Source organism: Nelumbo lutea, chromosome 5 (assembly GCF_056320005.1).
Source record: "Nelumbo lutea isolate HS-2025 chromosome 5, American lotus-T2T, whole genome shotgun sequence".
NCBI lineage: Eukaryota > Viridiplantae > Streptophyta > Magnoliopsida > Proteales > Nelumbonaceae > Nelumbo > Nelumbo lutea.
The window spans coordinates 35,705,867-35,724,273 of NC_142688.1; the positions used below are offsets into that span (position 1 = coordinate 35,705,867).

The window sequence follows — 18,407 nt, forward strand, 5'->3', positions numbered from 1 at the left end:
AAGCCACCTCATATCCCAAAACCTGGGCACCTTCAACAATCTCCCTCTCATCCATATTTATACCAAAAAAGTAGCTTTTATCAAAATTGATTTTCAAATTAGACATCCACTCAAAGACTTGTACCAACATTTCAAATTCCTTACTCACCCATGATTACCACCATCATAGAACAAAAAAGTATCACCAACAAACTTCAAGTGGGTAATTGACACCCTCCTACCTACTCTCCAACCCTCACCAAATTCTTATCATCAGCCTTAGTAATTGACACCCTCCTACCTACTCTCCAACCCTCACCAAATTCTTATCATCAGCCTTAGTCACAAGTCTTCCAAGCACATATGTAATCAATGTGAAAAGAAAGGGAGAAAGGGAATCCCCTTGTCTTAAACCTCTTAGCACTAGAAGGTGATCCAGCACTAATCCATCCATTAATAAAATTGAATAATGACAAATCTTAATGCACCCTAAGTTTCTCATCACCAAAACTAAGTTTCTCATTACCTCAAGCTAGAAGACCCAATCCACCAAATCATAAGCCTTTTCTAGATCAAGTTTGTAAATAAAGCCCTTCTTTCTAATCCTTCTTATCTCCTCAACACTTTCATTGGCAATTAAGATTTGCTCAATGATTTGTCTGTCCTTTACAAAAGCCCTTTGGAAAGGTGAAATTATGGAAGGGAGTACCACTCTAATCCTTTGGGAGAGAACCTTGACAATGGTTTTGTACAAGCTATTGGCCAAACTAACCGGCCCGAAATCATTTAGGTGCAAAGCATCAACTACTTTGGAACCAATGCAATAAATATTGAGTTGAGCACGAGGTTAACCACTACCCTTTCATAATACTCTTCAAACACCTTCCACAAATCATCTTTCAACACTTCCCAGTCTTGATAGAATGCCATAGTTAAACCATTCAGTCCAAGAGCATTAGATCTATCCATAGAACTTATATCAAACCTTCTTTCAATCCAGGCCCTAGAATCCTCCGACAATCTAGAAGACCATTCCAGACCCTCAACCCATACTTTTTCATTCAATGGTCTCCTACTCCATCTCATTTTGTTGGGAAATAGTGCTACCATCAGTTCCTTTTAACAATTTACTCAAAACCTTTGCCACCAAAATAAATAACATAGGGGAAAGCAAGTCACCTTGTCGAATTCCCCTAGTTGCCTCAAAAAAAATCCTTTTGGGAACCATTAATTAGGATAGAGAAATGTGTGGTTTTCTAACACCCCATTATCAACTTTACCCATCTATTACCAAAATCCATTTGTCCCATCACCCAACGCAAAAAAAAAAAAAAAAAAAAAAACAATCTACATGGTCATAGGCTTTCTCCCAAGTCCAATTTGAACACAGCCTTTTTCCCTACCTTTCTAAAATCCTCCAACACCTCATTAGCTATAAGAATTTGATCTAAACTTTGTCTATTTTTGACAAAAGCCCCTTGTTCACTTGAAACCAGAGTGCAGAACCTCCTTCAATCTTAACAAAAGCACCTTGGCCAAAATTTTGTATAAACTTTTTGTAAGATCTATTGGCCTAAAAGCATTAGTGGAAATAGTCCCCACATTTTTTGGAATTAGGGAAATAAAAGTGGTATTCATTCCTCTCCCCACCTCCTTCCATGAGAAACATTACTTTCCACAAATCCTCCTTAACGGTATCCCAACATTCTTGGTAGAAGGTCAATGAATCTACACCCAAACCTTATCACCACTTTAAACTCGTAACTTCACACTTTTCCAAAAAAACGATTCTTCTAATTTCACAACCCTCCATTTGGATTCTATCCCACAATAGTCCCTCTAACATAAGATTTGAGAGGTTATTTGAGATATTCAAGGCCCTAAGATGTGAAGTTAAAAGCGACTCCATTTCCTCATTCTATATTTCTACCCCATTCGCTACAATTGTTGGAAACGCATTCTTCTTTCTTCTCTCATTTTCTAAAAAATGGAAATATTTACTATTTCCATCCCCCTCCTTCGACCACTTGCATCTTGACTTTTGCTGCCAATAAATTTCCTCCCTTCTTAAAATTGTCTCCAATTCTACCCTCAAATTCAACCATTTCCTCCTCTCCTCTTCTCACAAACCCTTTCCCTCCTCCCTCTCACCACATCCCATCTCCTCAATTTGTCTTAGCAACTCCAACTTTTATTCCTCAATTCTCCCAAGCACTTGGGTATTCCACATTTTCAACTTATTTGACCAATCTCAATTTTTGCATAAACTGAAAATCTGTCCTTCCCTCCACTTGCCCTTCTTTCCACCACTTGTCAATGTTTTCTTTGAAACTAGAGTGAGTTGTCCACATATTTTCAAACCTAAAGGGTAGAGGACCAAAATTCACCCCATCTGATTGCAGTTGCAAAGGTCAATGATCTGAAGTTAGTCTAATTAAGGTTTTAACTTCCACTGAACCAAAATGCTTCCCCGATCTAAATTAACTAAAAGCCTATCCAGCTTGCAACAAACCGGATTTTCCTGTAAATTGGACCAAGTGAAATGAGCATTTAGCAAAGGGATGTCTCTAAGCAAACTATCCTTTTCGTGATTCTAGAAGAGTTTCCAACATTTTTTTCCACACAAAAACGAATGGTGTTGATATCTCCAGCAATACACCAAACTCCTTCACAAATTCTGCCTAGACTATAGAGTTCTACCCAATGACTTTCCTTGTCTCTATACAAATTAGGTCCATACACGTTGGTCATCCACCACTCAAAACCGCTTCCCTTATCTTTTGAACCTCACAATTAGTGAGTAGTTACCCACCACTTCCTCCATCCCCTCCCAACAATTACTATCCCAAGCAATCACCATTCCACTTGAAAGTCCCAAGGAAGGTAAAAAAGCCCACTGTCTATTCCTTGAACCCCAATACTTCTCATCCAAGCCCCATTTATTGATTCAACTTTTGTCTCTCGTAACAATTGATGGTTTGACCCTTCTAAAAAAATCCTTTGTAATTCTTCTCTTCCTTGCAGTTCCTAGTCCTCCTACATTCCAGCTTAGTACCTTCATTGGTTATCCTCCGCCCAATTTCCCTACTCCTCTTGCGAGAAAAGGTTTTAATTGAACTGATACCTGAAGAGGTAAGAATTTCCGCCTCTGATTTTCTCTTCCTAGATTTAGCCGCATTCTCCTCTTTTTGTTCCACCATCTGAATATCCATCTCCTTGGAAATAATTTCCAATTCCCTAGCACTTACCTCCACTGTTCTCTCCTCCCCCAAACTCCCCCCTTCCCCTTCCTTACCTGAAGTAAAAGGCAAATCCAATAAACCCTCAGCCTCTCCTACAAAAACGCCCTCCTCTCTCAAACCCTCTTCTACATATTCCTCCACTAATTTCCAAATCCCTTTCCCTAGAACAATAACATCTTCAAATCCCTCCCTCTCTTCTCCCTCCTGAACCTCCTGATCCCTAGTGGATTGTGTTTTTTCAAAGCAATTATGTCTTTCTACTTCCCCTTCTTTATTCAAGTCAGAGTCAGGAGGACAAGAAGGTAAGTTAAAGGGAAGAAGCGAAGGGGAGTGGGGAGAATTAATACCTGTCGAACAAGAAAGGACTGACTCAAGAGTTGAGTGAAGACGACAGACACACTTTGGTGGATCCAGCTCCTCTTTTCCAAAGGAATTTTGTCGCTCTCCAGCGTTTTAAATAAATTCAAGACATCACATCAACTTGTTTTTTTCAATCACTGGTGTGTTTATATTTCATTGGCGATCGCGTGCAACCAAGATCACAAACTGATTTTTCTAATATAGGAGCATCCAATGATAACAATTCAACAAGTCTCGCCTTGTAACTCAAGAAAGTCAAAAGTAGAAAGATCCCATAAAGCTATAGTACACATACCTATAAACCTATTACAAGTTACAAAGAACCCATCAACATCTCTAGAGTTTCACATCTAAGAATGAATCCAAAACACCCACTAAAATTCCAACTCAAGAAACAATAAGAATTCAACAAAACACTTGAGACATTATTTAAGCAACCAACCAAAACATTAGCCACCATGGAACGTTTGAAACTTATTGGATGTGATGTAGGCTTATTGAGGAACACTTGTCATGCAAATCAAGTATCAACAATAAAGCTCCACGCACCAAACCTTAGAAAATCAACCACGCTAGCTGAAATCAAAAAATCACAATTTCATGTCCGAATTAAATAAGGATAAAATGCAGAGATTTTCGTACAGAGTATACACTCACAACTTACATTCAAAAATTTGAGGTACATTCCTATTATTCTGATTCTCTTTTTCCTTTGCATGAAAGAGTGAAAGAGAGAGATTCAAAGAGGGATAATGAAACGAACTAAAAATTGATTTTGCTTCAACAGTTTAGGAACCTTATTACAAGTTTGCTTAGTTTAGACACGTGGCTTATTGGGATCAAATTGGGCATGCGTCGTCAGTCGCCGAGTTCGCGAACGTGTGGATTAAGGTTTGGATGTCGAGAAGGTGGCATAGAGTCATTAACTAGACCCAAGAACAAAGAATAATAAATGTTTATCTATTGTGAAACAGTGATGGGGTGGCCACAAAATGAGTTTTTCACAGTTATTCGAGTTCGAAGCTTGTTTTAAAGTCTGATATATAGCTTCTTTATTAATCAAGTCTAATATAATAAATAAATACTTTTTTATTATATACATAATAATATTTTATATATATAAGAAATAATTTTTACTATATATAATAATATTTTATATATAATATTTCTATTTTATTTTTATGTATAAAAGTAAATAATTTTTATAATTCTTTTTTGTATGAAAATGAAAACATTTTTTTATTTTTTATATGTATAATAATAAACAATTTTTATAATTCTTACTTTTTGTATGTAAAATAAAAAATATTTTTTTATGTATAATTTTTGTTTTTAAAAAAAAAGTTGGCTTGAAGTCAAGCTTGAGCCAAGCCAAGCTCAAACTTGCGAGCTTTGAACCAAATCAAGCTCGAGCTCAAGTCTTTAGCTCGAATCGAGCTTGAGTTCGAGCTCGAGCCTAACACAATTTCAGCGAGTCGATCTCGAATAACCAAATATTTGGCTTGGTTTGGCTCAGCTCGAATCCACTCCTAGATGCTTTATCTTACATTGTATTACAATATACCAGACAATGATTCACATTGGTGAGGAATGTATGCCATTTGATCAAATAGGGGTCAAAACTTGTGAAAATCTTGGATAAAAGAATACCAAGTAGCTAGAACCAGATATGATATCTGAAATTTTTTTGCCAATGAGGGGTTATTTATAATTCCCATTAGTTCCTTGTATTTTGGGCCTAATGCCACTTTGGTCCTCAAACTTTAAAATGTGATAATTCAGTATCCAAACTTTCAAAACATGTCAATCCAGTATCAATTGTTAATTAACCATTAAGTGGCATTTGAATAAACACAAATGCCCCTTCGAGTGTCATCTAATTCTCTTTATCAACCATTCAAACATTGAAAAAAATGAATAGTCCCAAATCCTTATCTCTTCTATTCAATAAAGTGGAGGTCAGTCTCGATGGGCATTTTGGTGACCTCAAGTTTCTTTAATAGAAGAGGCAAAGATTTGGTACTGTTTTTTTATCAGCGTTTGGATGGTTGATAAAAAAAAAAGATGACAAAAGGGCATTTAGGTCTTTTCAAATGCCACTTAACAGTTGGTTAACGGGCTGATTAACGATAGGGACCAAGGTGGCATTAGGCCTAAAGTACAAGGTATTACTCAGGAATTTTCCCTTATCAAAAGGATGCATTTGCTTTTAGGCAATTTATATAAAAATACAAAAGAATAATCTATGATCGTTTTTTTGGTTTTCAATTTAACCAAAATTTTGGAACATTTCAGCCAAAAAATTGATATATTCCATTGTAAGGTCTGCATTGTAACCATAAGGTCTGCATTGTAACCGCTCAATCCAAAAAATTAATTTGCCCATAGATGACAATATTGGAGTATTTATTGCCCAAAATACCCATCAAAAAATTGGTGCTCATTGGATAAAACTTTTCAAATATTGAGTTGTTTTATACTTGTTAAAAGCACGAAAAGGATTGAAAAGTGCAAGGTATGAAAAATCAAATCCATGCTTTTAGGCCCCCAAAGGGTGGAGCCAAGTATATTGGTGGGGTCCAATTTTGACAGTAGTAATGAACAGTATTGATAAACAGAAGTGGTATGATGAAAATGCAGCGAGGTGTTATACATAGAAATTAGAAAGATAAAGATAAACAATACTCGAAGAAAATTAGTATTCATAAATCTTTCACAATACTTACAGAAATATAGCACACAGCTTACAGTGGTACAGTGCATAGACAAAGATTACAAAACGCTCTAACAAATACAACACTCAACTCAAAAGCACTGAAAAAACAATATTCAAATAAGACTAGAGGACTTATGAATTTTACACCCAAAATCTTGCACATCCTTGCTATGGGAGGAGAGTGGTTTATATAGTGGTGGCCGAGCTTTCCAAAGAGACACCTTTATTCGATCTTATCACTACGGCATCTAGCTTTTAGATACTTTTTATCTTTTCTTACTACGCATCTTAATTACTGAGATGCTTCCTTATCACCTTCTTATCCTATTAGGAACAGTTGTCGATTCTTTAACTAGACTAGAATCACAATCAGACAGCCTAGATACCTGTCGTTTTTACCAAGGCTAGAATCCTTGAACTAAGGTCGTAGTCGCGTTGTAGGCCGAAGAGAGTAAAGGCCGTAAAAGTTGATTGGCCGTATTTGGTGAAGGATAGGATGAAGAAGTTATTTAGTTCCTCCTCTAGTACCCCTGAAGACTCTGGTGAGTGTAGTAGCAATACATCCTTAGCCAAGTCCATATCTATAAAAAATATGGAAAAAGTAAATTATGATAATATAGAAAAATCCTTCCACAACTGGACTATCCCAAAGATTGCACCATCCAAAATATATAAAAAATGAATATTCTGTTTAAAAACAGATCTGAATATTAGAACTGTAGAAAGAACCATTGCCCTAGAAAACAAAGCAGAAAGCTTCTCCCTAATAGACAAGAAGATAATAGAAGCCGGTAGGAAAAGAACTTATTGTAATTTTATACATTTCGGCTTAATACAAGTCGCTATTAAACCATTAACCAGAACCGGTTTACAGACAACTGCTCTAGCTTGTCTAACCGATTCTTAACATAATAGAATCGAACAGTAGTGATAAAAAAAAACATAGCGTTTGCCATTTCTGGTCTGTTGCCATACTGTGCGAAAAGGGTTGATCAATTAAAGACAGCATTGGGGTTCAAGGAATAGACAATAGGTCTTCATGAGGGAGCAAAGAAGGCTAAAATGAGAGGGGCTAAGAGTTCTCCGTTGGGGTAATGAAGAAAGCTCAGGCCATGACGTGGTATCATTCTACTTTAGTATATATACTAGTGGGGAACCATGTGATGCCCAAGCTTTGTTAAAAGAATTTGAGGCAAAAGAAGCTAGGGGTGCAACTTGGGTGGACCCAACTTGAGCCCAATCTTAGCTCAATCAAAGTTTTTTTTCACAAGTTGGTGATGAAGAGTAGTAATGAACAGTAGTGACAAACAGAAGTGGTATGATGAATATGCAACAGGGTGTTATACATAGAAATTAGAAAGATAAAGATAAACAATACTCGAAGAAAATTAGTATTCGGAAATCTTTAATAATACTTATAGAAACATAGCACACACAGCTTACAGTGGTACAGCACACAGCACGACAAAGATTACAAAACACTCTCACAAACAAGACTCGACTTATGAATTTTACACCCAAAATCTTGCACACCCTTGTTATGGGGAGAGAGTGGTTTATATAGTGATGGCCGAACTTTCCAGAGAGACACAACTTTATTCGATCTTATCACTAAGGCATCTGATTTTTAGATACCTTTTATCTTTTCTTACTGTGCATCTTAACTATTGAGATGCTTCCTTATCACCTTCTTGTCCTATTAGGAACAGCTGTTGATTCTTTTAATGTTTCAGATGAGATGGAATCTTCAAACAATGTCTTGTCCATGGTGCGGGCTGAGAGCGAACACTATCTATCTCGAGGTCTTCTGAGATTCCTTTACTTTTCTCCTTCATCTTTTCAGCCATTCGTAAGGACATTTCTTCGAGCTCTAATAGGTTTAAGTCTGGAAACTTGCTTCGAAGCTTGTCCATATAGGATTCGAAGATGGACTGAAAGATATCTTCTTCCGCATTAGGCTTGAAGACATCTGTAAGATCAAATTTGTCCCACCATTTTATTTCAATTTTTCTTTTGATGGTTGGGGAATCCAAGAGATATCCAAGTGATAACTCCATTTCAGAATCCAGGGGAGACGGAAAGTTTTGAAAAACTCAAACTACTTTACATGCTCATATTCCAGATAAGCTCTTCCTTTTCCAAAGGCTCTATATTTGTCCATGAACTCTTGGTGAGGGAAGATATCGTTAAAAGCTCCCCAAGAGGTCCACCAAACACATGCCCAGTCAGGGTACGGGCCTTGAAAATCTTCGGAGAACCGAATGAACCATGAATGTCTGAAAACGGAATTTTGCAACAGGAAAACTCTGTACCAGTCATCTTGATAATCCCAATAATTGAATATTTTGGGTCTCTTATCAATAGGCTTAGTGATAAGTTTTGGCTTGCTGGCGTTGCCCCAGGTCGATAGAGAGATAAATTTAACTATTACTAGCTTGGAATAAGCTAGTTCAATCTTATTCGAATCCCTAAAATAATGTTGAATCCAAGCAGATCCTGTGTGGAGAAGAATTTCTTTATAATATTTCTGATCCTTATTTTGTACACGAACGGTGAAATGATGCCCATCTAGGATAGTGAGGGCAAGGTGTTGAAGGGCTCCTTCTGGGTTGACGTGTGGAGACGGCGGCGGCTTCTTCTCTTGAGATAGTGGTCACGAAATCTGATGAATTGAGCAAGTATTGGCTAGAATTAGCCTCTTCCATGGCAGGAGATGGTTCCCTGATTAAATGAGACATTAATGGGGATTGATTAGTCCTTGAGCTTGCTCTAATCTCATAATTAGATCTTGGATCGGACTCATTAGTCCTTTTGGGGTGCCTGGAATTAGGACTTGGAGGAAGACAAAGTCTTCTGTCGGTCATCTTTAATTAGATAACCTTGTAAGAATTCCCTGGTCAAGAAATCTGGCAAAGCATTTTCAGATCCTTTAATATATTTAATCTCAAAATTTAAGACCAATAAAATAGCTTGCCATTTAGCAAAAAATTGTTTTGAAACCAGGTTTTTCACATCTTTATCAAAAATCACTTTGGCTAATTTACAATCAATTTGGGAAGTAAAATGTTGGTTTATCAAATCACTTTGAAATTTAGTGATGTAGAGGACTATGTTGAGCATTTCCTTTTTGACAGTGGAATATTTTTTTTCTGGGTATCATTCCAGGTTCCTAAGGTGAATCGGATTATCTCATCTTTTCCATCTCTCTTTTGCTTTAGGATTCCTCCATATCCTATTTCACTGGCATCAGTTTCTACCATCTTTAGAGATCCTGGATGAGGGATGTTAAGGCAGGGTTCGAGTAATTGACGGTCTTGGGCTATTCCTTATAGTAGTCTACTACATAATTTAGACAACCTAAGAATCTTTGAAGTTGAGTTTTATCTTTGATTTCATCAGGGAATTTATCAACAAACTCTATTACTCTTTGGATGGGTGATATGGTTCCTTTAGATATCTGGAAACCTAAAAATCTAATTTCTGTTTGAAAGAGTTTCATTTTCTTGGCAGATGTTGCTAATCCGTTGTCTTTCATTACCCGAAAGAATATATTCAAGTCTTTCCAATGGGATTTTATAGAGGACGAGTAGATTAATACATCATCAATATAGACTATTATGAATTGAGTATAAGGAGTGAATATCTCATTCATAATTCTTTGAAATTCAGAGGGGGCGTTTTTTAGCCCAGAAGGCATTACGTTCCTCTCGTAGTGGCCAAAGGGCACTGTGAATGCAGTCTTATATCTATCCTTTTCTTCTATTATAATTTGCCAATATCCTAATTTTAGGTCGAATTTTGAGAATATCTCTGCATCATATAGGTGGTTTATTAGGTCCTACTTATTAGGAATAGGGTATCTAATCCACCTTAAAGCTTTGTTGAGGGGTTTATAATATATAACGAGTCTTGATTTATAACGAGTCTTAGTACTCCTCTTTCTATTTCTGATGTGTTTTCTACATAGAAAGCAGGGCAGCTCCAAGGAGATTTGCTTGGTCTAATTAGACCCTTTTCTAGTAAATCTTGGATTTCTTTCTTACAGATTTCCAATAATCTATTATTCATTTGAATTGATCTAGCTTTTGTAGGAATCTTTGATTCTCTAAATTACCCAACAGCTAATTTATTAGTTGTTGATCAATGTTTGTCATTTATGTGGAATTAGGGCCTAATTGAACAGAAAAAAAAAACCGAACTAAAACGAACCGAATTCAATTAGGATCGTTTCAGTTCTAAACTCTAGTTTGGTTCGGTTCAATTGGAAAAAAAGGTCAAACTGAATAGTCAGTTAGGTCTTCGGTTCTAATCAAACCAAACCGAACTGATCGATTGTACACCCCTATCGACAACCGTTTCGGCAGACAACTAAAACAACAAGCAGTTTCCTCTTTGACGAGAAATGGCAATACCTTTTCGCACAGTATGGAAACAGACCTCCCTCCTCTCCGACCTCTCCAAATTAAGGGTTGATCAATTAAAAGCCGAAAAGTTCTAGGAAAATCAATCAGAGAAATCATCATAACAGGTTTCCACTGAATTTGTCGGAAATGACAAAAAGTTTATATACTCAGTAGAAGAAGTTAAATACCAAAAAGTAGTATTCCAGAATTACCATTAGAATCAAAGACAACAGTCTCTCAGTAATAGCCTTAATAGACTCTGGTGTAGACTAATTGCATCAAAGAAGGAATTGTGCCTTCTAGATATTTTGAGAAAACATCCCAGCAAGTTAATGTTGCGGATGGAAGAAAACTTGAGATAAACTACAAGATCCCTGTAGCCCATATCTGCAATCAAGGAACTTGTCTAAAGTCTACTTTCCTTATGGTAAAAGACCTAAGACAAGAAGTCATCTTGGGCGCCCCATTCTTGTTATCCGTCCGTCCTTGCCAAATTAATTCTTCGGGAATCACAACCCCCATAGGAGAAATTTCAGTAACTTATAAGTTCTGTCAAAAACCTAGGACTTCAGCCATCAATACCTTGAAAGAGAATGTAAAAAGCAAAGTAAAGTTTACAGCAGAATTACAGACTGAAATAAAACCCATGTCAAACATTCTATCCGCTTCATCCATAACCAGATATGTAACTCTACAGAGATTTGTAATCTTTCCACTACTGGTGCAAAGAATATCTATCATCCTACCTGGAGTGCAGACAACAATCTCAGCCCCACGCTTTATTCACTTGTTTGTTGGGCAACTCCAGAACCTCCATATACAGGCACACAATTAACACCCACCACCTTGGCAAATTTCTTGATATCACTGTGGATTTGCTGGACAAGCTCCCTTGTAGGTGCCATTATAAGCCCAATAGGACCATCTCCAAGAACAACAGGTGGTTGGTCCTTGATATGCCTCAACATTGATAAAACAAAAGCCAAGGTTTTCCCTGAACCAGTCTTCGCAATTCCAATGCAGTCTCTACCACTCATAATTATTGGTAATGCCTGAGCTTGGATGGGCATAGGCTTTTCAAAGTTAAGCTTTTTTATCATATCCAGTATTTTACTCATCAGACCAGTCTGGTTCCATGTTTTCACAGGCTTGGGCACATCCTTTCCATGTATCTTCAATTCTAGCTGCTTTCTATAAGCAACTACCTCCTTGGATGTCATCCTTGAAATCTCTTTCACTTCAATGTAGAAATTCTTCCTGAAAGGTGGATACTAGATCTTTAAGTGATCAACTAGCGTCAATTCCTCAGCTTTAGTCTTCTTCACCCTTTTCATGAATTCATCATCATCTTCATCTTCTAGTGGAGCTTCATCATTTTCAAGGTCACCATAATCTGAATCAGAATCCTCACCAGGAATTATTCTTCCAATGGATTTATTTATACCTTTTCTTGGTTGAACCCCATTACTTGTACCGTCTTTCTGGTCCTTTTTCTTGGAATCAGATTTTTTATCCTCAACCTTTGAAGTGTCCACAACACTGTTCAGTTTCTCAACTTCAAGCAATACCACAGAATTCATGAAAGCATCCAATGGGTCAATTTCCTCCTCCCCACTGACACTGTCACCTCCATTTTGTGCCGTATGCACTCCACTTCCATTCCCAGAATCCACCACCAGATCATCTCTGCCTTCAGCAGCAGGATTAGCATCCTCCTGCAAGTCCATATCCTTATCCAACTTCTCTGCAGGAACAGCTTCATCATCATCAGATTCTCCTTCGAGTGTCCAGTTCTTACCCAACTTGGTTTCATCCCCAGTTACTTCTCCATGCTTCTCCCTTTCAGATTCTTCCTTCTTCCTCCTCAATTCCTGCCATTCCTGAACTCCCCTCCTCCGTTTGTCCATCTCCTCATCCAATTTTCTCTGTTCACGTTCTCTTTCCTGATTATAACCCTCCTCTCTCTTCTGCCGCTTCCTGTCATAATCATCAGCTTCCCTGTCCTCATCCCTATCCAATTCCCGGCGTTTCTCCTTCTCCCTGACCTTCTCCCTTTCTCTCTCCCTCTCCCCATCTTCCCTCTCACGCTCTCTTTCTTCCCTTTCCCTCTTCTATCTTGCTCGCTCCCTCCCTTTACCTCTCTCCCTCTCCCTCTCTCGATCCTCTTTCTCTCTCTCTCTCTCTGCTCTCTATCTTTCTCCCTCTCCTTCTCTCGATTCTCTCTTTCCCTCTCCTTGTGTTCTCTCTCTTTCTCCCTTCCTCTCTATCTCTGTCTGCTGTCTCTTTCTCTATCCCTCTCCCTCTCGATCCTCTCTTTCCCTCTCTTTGTTCTCTCTCTCTTTATCCCTTTCCCTCTCCTTGTTCTCTCTCTCTTTATCCCTTTCCCTCTCTCTGTCTTCTCTGTCTCTCTCCCTCTCTCTCTCTCTCTGTTTTCTTTCTCCCATTCCCTCTCTCTGTCTTCCCTTTCCCTCTCATTTCTGGTCTGCTGCCATACTGTGCGTATGGACAAAATTTTAGGCCAATAGGTCTTACAAAAACCTTGCTTTGAACCTTGACTGCAACATAGACAATGAGAATGGATTCCGATCCGCTCTTAACAGAGATCGAAACATCATATTCGAATGAAAACAATCAACTATGTTAAAGAAAAGAACAATTGGCGGATTGGATCAATAAAAACAATTTAAAAAACCAAAAACATAAAAATATCAGACACCTTTACAATAACAGAAGAGATCACAAAAGGCAAAGGGAGAGAAGGAAAGAAGTTGAGAGAGAAGCGTACCTGATAAAAATGGTGGAGAGAGGGTTTCGAACCTTCTCTACCTTCATATTAAGCGGAGACAGGCAGATAGCTTAGATTCTGGTTATCGCGTTATCTGTTCGGATCTGCTACAAACCTAATCTGCATCGCCACAGACAAGAGAGAGAGAGAGAAAATAATGGCATGATGAAATAGGTATGAACGGTGACCGAAATACCGGATGACAGCTAAAAGGCCTTTTTAAGTCATTTCATTTTGAAACGACAAGACTCGTGTCAGTTAATGATTTTATGTATCCGTAAATCAAACCCCCTCACGCGTTGATATGAGAAATTGAATTTCAGTGTTCCTTTTCTGCCGTACTCACTACACTGCTCACTTCTAGTTCTCCTGTTCTCGCTACCGCGAGTTGGGATCTGCTCACAATACGCATCCAACATGATCTCTGCCACCGGATAGAGATCTGGGAATCACTTAAAAAGTAAGTTGAAAGCAGACCTTTTTTCATTAACGCCAAGGAGTAAGCACATACGGTATGAACATGAGACTGCAACGATGTTTCACACTGAGGAAGCAGGGGGGGGTTATCCAACAAATAAGAACAGTACATTCACGAAAAATATATACAAGTTGTTGCTGATGAACTATCACGATCAAACCTCCTTACAAAGTCCAGTCCTGGTGACTAAAATTTCTTTAACTTATCCCCTAACATTCCATTTATAACGATTGCATCTGCATGTGCATCTTCTGCAATTTGAAGTGATGAAACCGCCTGTGCTGCAATAAGTCCTGCTGATATCTCAGTCATGGATCGAGCTCGACCTTTCTCATCAATATATGGTGAATGGAGATCTCTTCCAAAAACCCCAGGTGACAACGACCAGCCACTTATCCCCCAATCATTCCACTTGAATCCAGACCCACAGGCATCGGGCATCCAACCCAACCCTTCAAGGGAAGGCTTCATCCAAGTCTGAGTCCGGATCGAACTTCCGGCCTAGATCTTCAGCAAGGACATGTAGAGCTACTGCCTCAGCTATTGCAGCACCTTCTTCATCAAGCCTCTGCTGCTCTTGGACCATGTGGTGGTCCGATCGAAGACATAAAAAAACCAACCTTTCGAGCCAATTGCTGCTAACTAAAGCATAAAAGAAAAGTGGTTTGTTATCGTCATCGGAAGCCCCGGGCATTCCGAGACAATACGAATCCATCTAAAAAATCAGTATCAACACTAAGTCGAATCATTTCAAAAAAAAAACACTAGGTCGAATCCGAAGCCAATATTTCGTTTCGACCTCGTTTTTGGTTATGGGTGTCTACTAAGTGGCGTATATAATTCCGGGGGAGGTCGTGTGAGGTCTAACTAGTGTCCAATAAATCGGCATCTCTCCGGGACCTTGTATCTACTGATTTGGCATATGAAGGTCGTGAGGATGTGAAAGCTTTTCTGAACCTGAGTTCTATAGAATACCTAAGCTAATTTAGTGGACTCGATAGGTATTGGGGGCTCTACTTTAGTGAGTGATTAACTTTTCGGCATCTTTATTTTATTCCAAGTAATTTACCTAAGAATCGTAACATTATTCCTATTATTGGTTAGGAAGAGAATAGTCATTCCCTTGCTCCCTATAATCCTAGTATTCGGATAGATGGTATTCATGGTCTTGAAATAGAATTTGTACACTAATGCTATATTTTCTGATCCGCTCTTAACAGAGATCGAATCATCATATCCCAACTCCGCTAGACATGGAGTATTAGTTGGGTGGTGGTGGTGGAGGGATGTTTCTAGAGCGAGGAAGTTTGGGTAGAGAGGGATAGCTGTCAAAAGGACGTTTCGGTCAGCGAACGCTTCAACTGCATTTTTTCCCGACTCTCAGGTACTCACTCAGCTTTCTCCCCCCTCCCCCCCTCCATTGCGCTTTTGACCTGCCATATTAGAGGTTTTCTCACCCACATTTCTCTCTCTCCCTTTGCTATTATGGACACACCGCCCGGCAACGCACTGCGGTGCAGTCATAGGCAGCAGCACGCGCAACAGGCCATACAGCAACACGCACCGCCCGGCAGCGTGCAGCATGCACCGCATGGCAGCAACACTAGGCAGCAGCACTAGGCAGCAGCACGGCAGTAGCATGCACTGCACGGCAGCGCCACACAACAACATGCACCGCCCGAAAGCGTGCAGCATGCACCGCACGGCAGCAGCACTAGGCAGTAGCATGCACTGCACGGCAGTAGCACTGTGAGACACGTGCACCGCCCGGCAACAGCAGTAGGGCAGGGCTCACATGACAACTCATCAGGGTGGGTCCACACTTATCTTACCACATCAGCTCTGGCCGCCAACTCGCCGCCAGCTACACCATTCCTCATCCCTTATCCTTATCATTATCTTATCTTATCTTAAGTAAGAGTTGTACTACCTTTAGGAGTAGGTAATTAGGAGTTTGAGTTTAAGTTGGATTACCCTAGCCTAGCCGAATCCAACAAGAAACCCCCTTTTGTAATCTCCTATTTAAGGAGCTATGAGTTGAAATAAAGGCATTCAGTTTTCCAATCAAGAGAAGAGTGAGGAGAGTTCGGGTGGTCTCTTGGACAAATCACCCATTCGGAGAGTTCGGGTGGTCTCTTAGACAAATCACCCATTCGGTTTTCCACAATAGGTTCTGCACGCAAGGGAAGGCGCAAGGGAAAGCAGGGCTTTCTCCCCGTGGACCGACCAGTGACGAGATCCTACGCTCGGGCCCATAACATTCTGGTATCAGAGCCAAACATCATGGGCGATATGGAGCAGCTATCATCCAAGGTCCACGAACTGGAACATAGGCTAGTAGAAACCAGCATAGAGGTTCGTGAAGTCAAGGAAGATGTCTAGGAGCTGCGACGATTGCTGAAAGCATTCCTCTCCATCAAAGAAAGGAGTTCTGAGGGAATCGCCAACACAAACAGTCACCGTCCGGACTAGGCAGAGGCATCCAACAAATAGTAGATCGCTGCCCTGATAGCCGCAGTTATTCCCAAGAATAGCCATTTGGAGTTTTCCTCATACAGCGGCAACGGCAACCCATTGGGATGGCTGTACCGCGGTGAACAATTCTTTCATAATCAGCGCATGGGGGATGAAACTGTAAAGTCTCCTTTTGTCGGGGGCAATGTCATGAACATTATATTGGTACCTGCAAAATGCGCTCCTTGGTCAAAGACAGGTGGACTTGGCGATGTTGTTGGGGCTTTACCGAAGGCTTTGGCTCGGCGTGGACATAGAGTTATGGTTGTGGCATCACAGTATGGTAACTATGCAGAAGCCCAAGAAACAGGAGTGCGCAAGAGATATAAAGTGGATGGGCAGGATATGGAGGTAACTTTCTTTCAAACTTATATTGATGGCATGGATTTTGTGTTCATGGACAGCCCTATGTTTCGCAATATTGAGAAAAATATATATGGGGGAGGCCGAGAGAATATTTTAAAATGCATGGTTCTCTTCTGTAAGGCTGCTCTTGAGGTTCTCTTCTGTAAGTATACCCGACGAGATCTTGTGATTCACAACATAGTACACCAGGGTCGTGGCCCAGTAAGCGATTTTCGTTATGTGGATCTTCCACAAAACTACATAGATCATTTCAAACTACATGACCCAGGACGTGAGGAACACTTCAATATCCTTGCAGCTGGCCTGAAAGCAACAGATCGTGTAGTCACTGTAAGCCATGGTTACGCCTGGGAGCCGAAAACTAAAGAAGGTGGCTGGGGTCTGCATCAAATAATAAATGAGTGTGATTGGAAGCTGAAGGGCATCGTAAGTGGGATTGATGCAAAAGAATGGAACCCACAGTTGGATGTTTACCTGGCATCGGATGGCTACACCAATTACTCTGTGGAGACTCTTTAGACTGGCAAGCCTTAATGCAAAGCAGCTCTACAAAGGGAGCTTGGTCTTCCTCTTCGGGAGAATGTTCCTCTGATTGGGTTCATTAGCAGGCTTGACCATCAGAAAGGGTGTAGATCTCATTGCTGAGTCCATTCCTTGGATTGTGGACCAGGATGTGCAACTGGTCATGTTGGGCACTGGGAGACCTGACCAGGAACAACTTCTCAAACCTTTTGAGAGTTAACACCATGACAAAGTCAAGGGTTGGGTTGGTTTCTCTGTGAAAATGGCTCATCGAATAACTGCTGGTGCAGACATCCTACTCATGCCTTCTAGACTTGAGCCATGTGGACTGAACCAACTTTATGCACTGAGCTACGGAACAGTCCTTGTTGTTCATGCTATTGGTGGACTGAGAGATAGTGTGCAGCCATTTGATCCATTGGCAAAGTTCCAAGCCACGTATCCGGAATTCGAGCTTGAGGACAAGCTTGTTGTCCAGGAGGGGTGTGATGTTATGGACACGCCACCCGACAACACACTACGGTGCAGTCATAGGCAGCAACAAACACAACAGGCCGCACAACAGCAAGCACCGCCCAGCAGCGCGCAACATGCACCGCCTGGCAGCACGCAACACGCAACATGCACCACATGGCAACAGCACGCACCGCATGGCAGTAGCACTAGACAGCAGCACTGCAAGATGCGTGCACCGCTCGACAGCAGCAGTAGGACAGGGCCCACATGACAGCTCATTAGGGTGGGTCCACACTTATCTTACCACATCAGCTCTGGCCGCCAACTTGCCGCCAGCTACACCATTCCTCATCCCTTATCATTATCCTTATCTTATCTTATCTTATCTTATCTTAAGTAAGAGTTGTGTTACTTTTAGGAGTAGGTAATTAAGAGTTTGAGTTTAAGTTGGATTACCCTAGCCTAGCCGAATCCAACAAGGAACCCCCTTTTGTAATCTCCTATTTAAGGAGCTATGAGTTGAAATAAAGACATTCAATTTTCTAGTCAAGAGAAGAGCGAGGGGAGTTCGGGTGGTCTCTTGGAC

General features: G+C 40.1%; 1 protein-coding gene and 3 pseudogenes across 5 annotated transcripts in view; 1 reads left to right on the forward strand and 3 right to left on the reverse strand.

Moving 5' to 3' along the window:
- Window positions 1-14,711, reverse strand: part of LOC148851679 (protein LAZ1 homolog 1-like) — a 60,953-nt gene extending 46,242 nt beyond the window's left edge. The window contains exons 1-2 of one of the 5 annotated variants that reach the window (XM_088945220.1): window positions 13,486-14,711; window positions 6,684-6,878 (exon numbers count right to left, since the gene is read on the reverse strand). In XM_088945220.1, the coding sequence (XP_088801346.1) occupies window positions 6,684-6,876 (193 nt within the window). In that variant the 5' untranslated portion in view covers window positions 6,877-6,878; window positions 13,486-14,711. The remainder of the gene's footprint in view (window positions 1-6,683; window positions 6,879-13,485) is intronic. The other 4 variants (XM_088945219.1, XM_088945222.1, XM_088945218.1 and 1 more) reach the window with 4 other exon arrangements.
- LOC148851680 (DEAD-box ATP-dependent RNA helicase 42 pseudogene) lies at window positions 11,143-13,274 on the reverse strand (annotated as a pseudogene).
- Window positions 14,074-14,678, reverse strand: LOC148851681 (uncharacterized; annotated as a pseudogene).
- A 1,871-nt stretch (window positions 14,712-16,582) lies between the features above and the next one.
- On the forward strand, window positions 16,583-18,092 carry LOC148851682 (granule-bound starch synthase 2, chloroplastic/amyloplastic pseudogene; annotated as a pseudogene).
- Window positions 18,093-18,407: the final 315 nt, after the last annotated feature.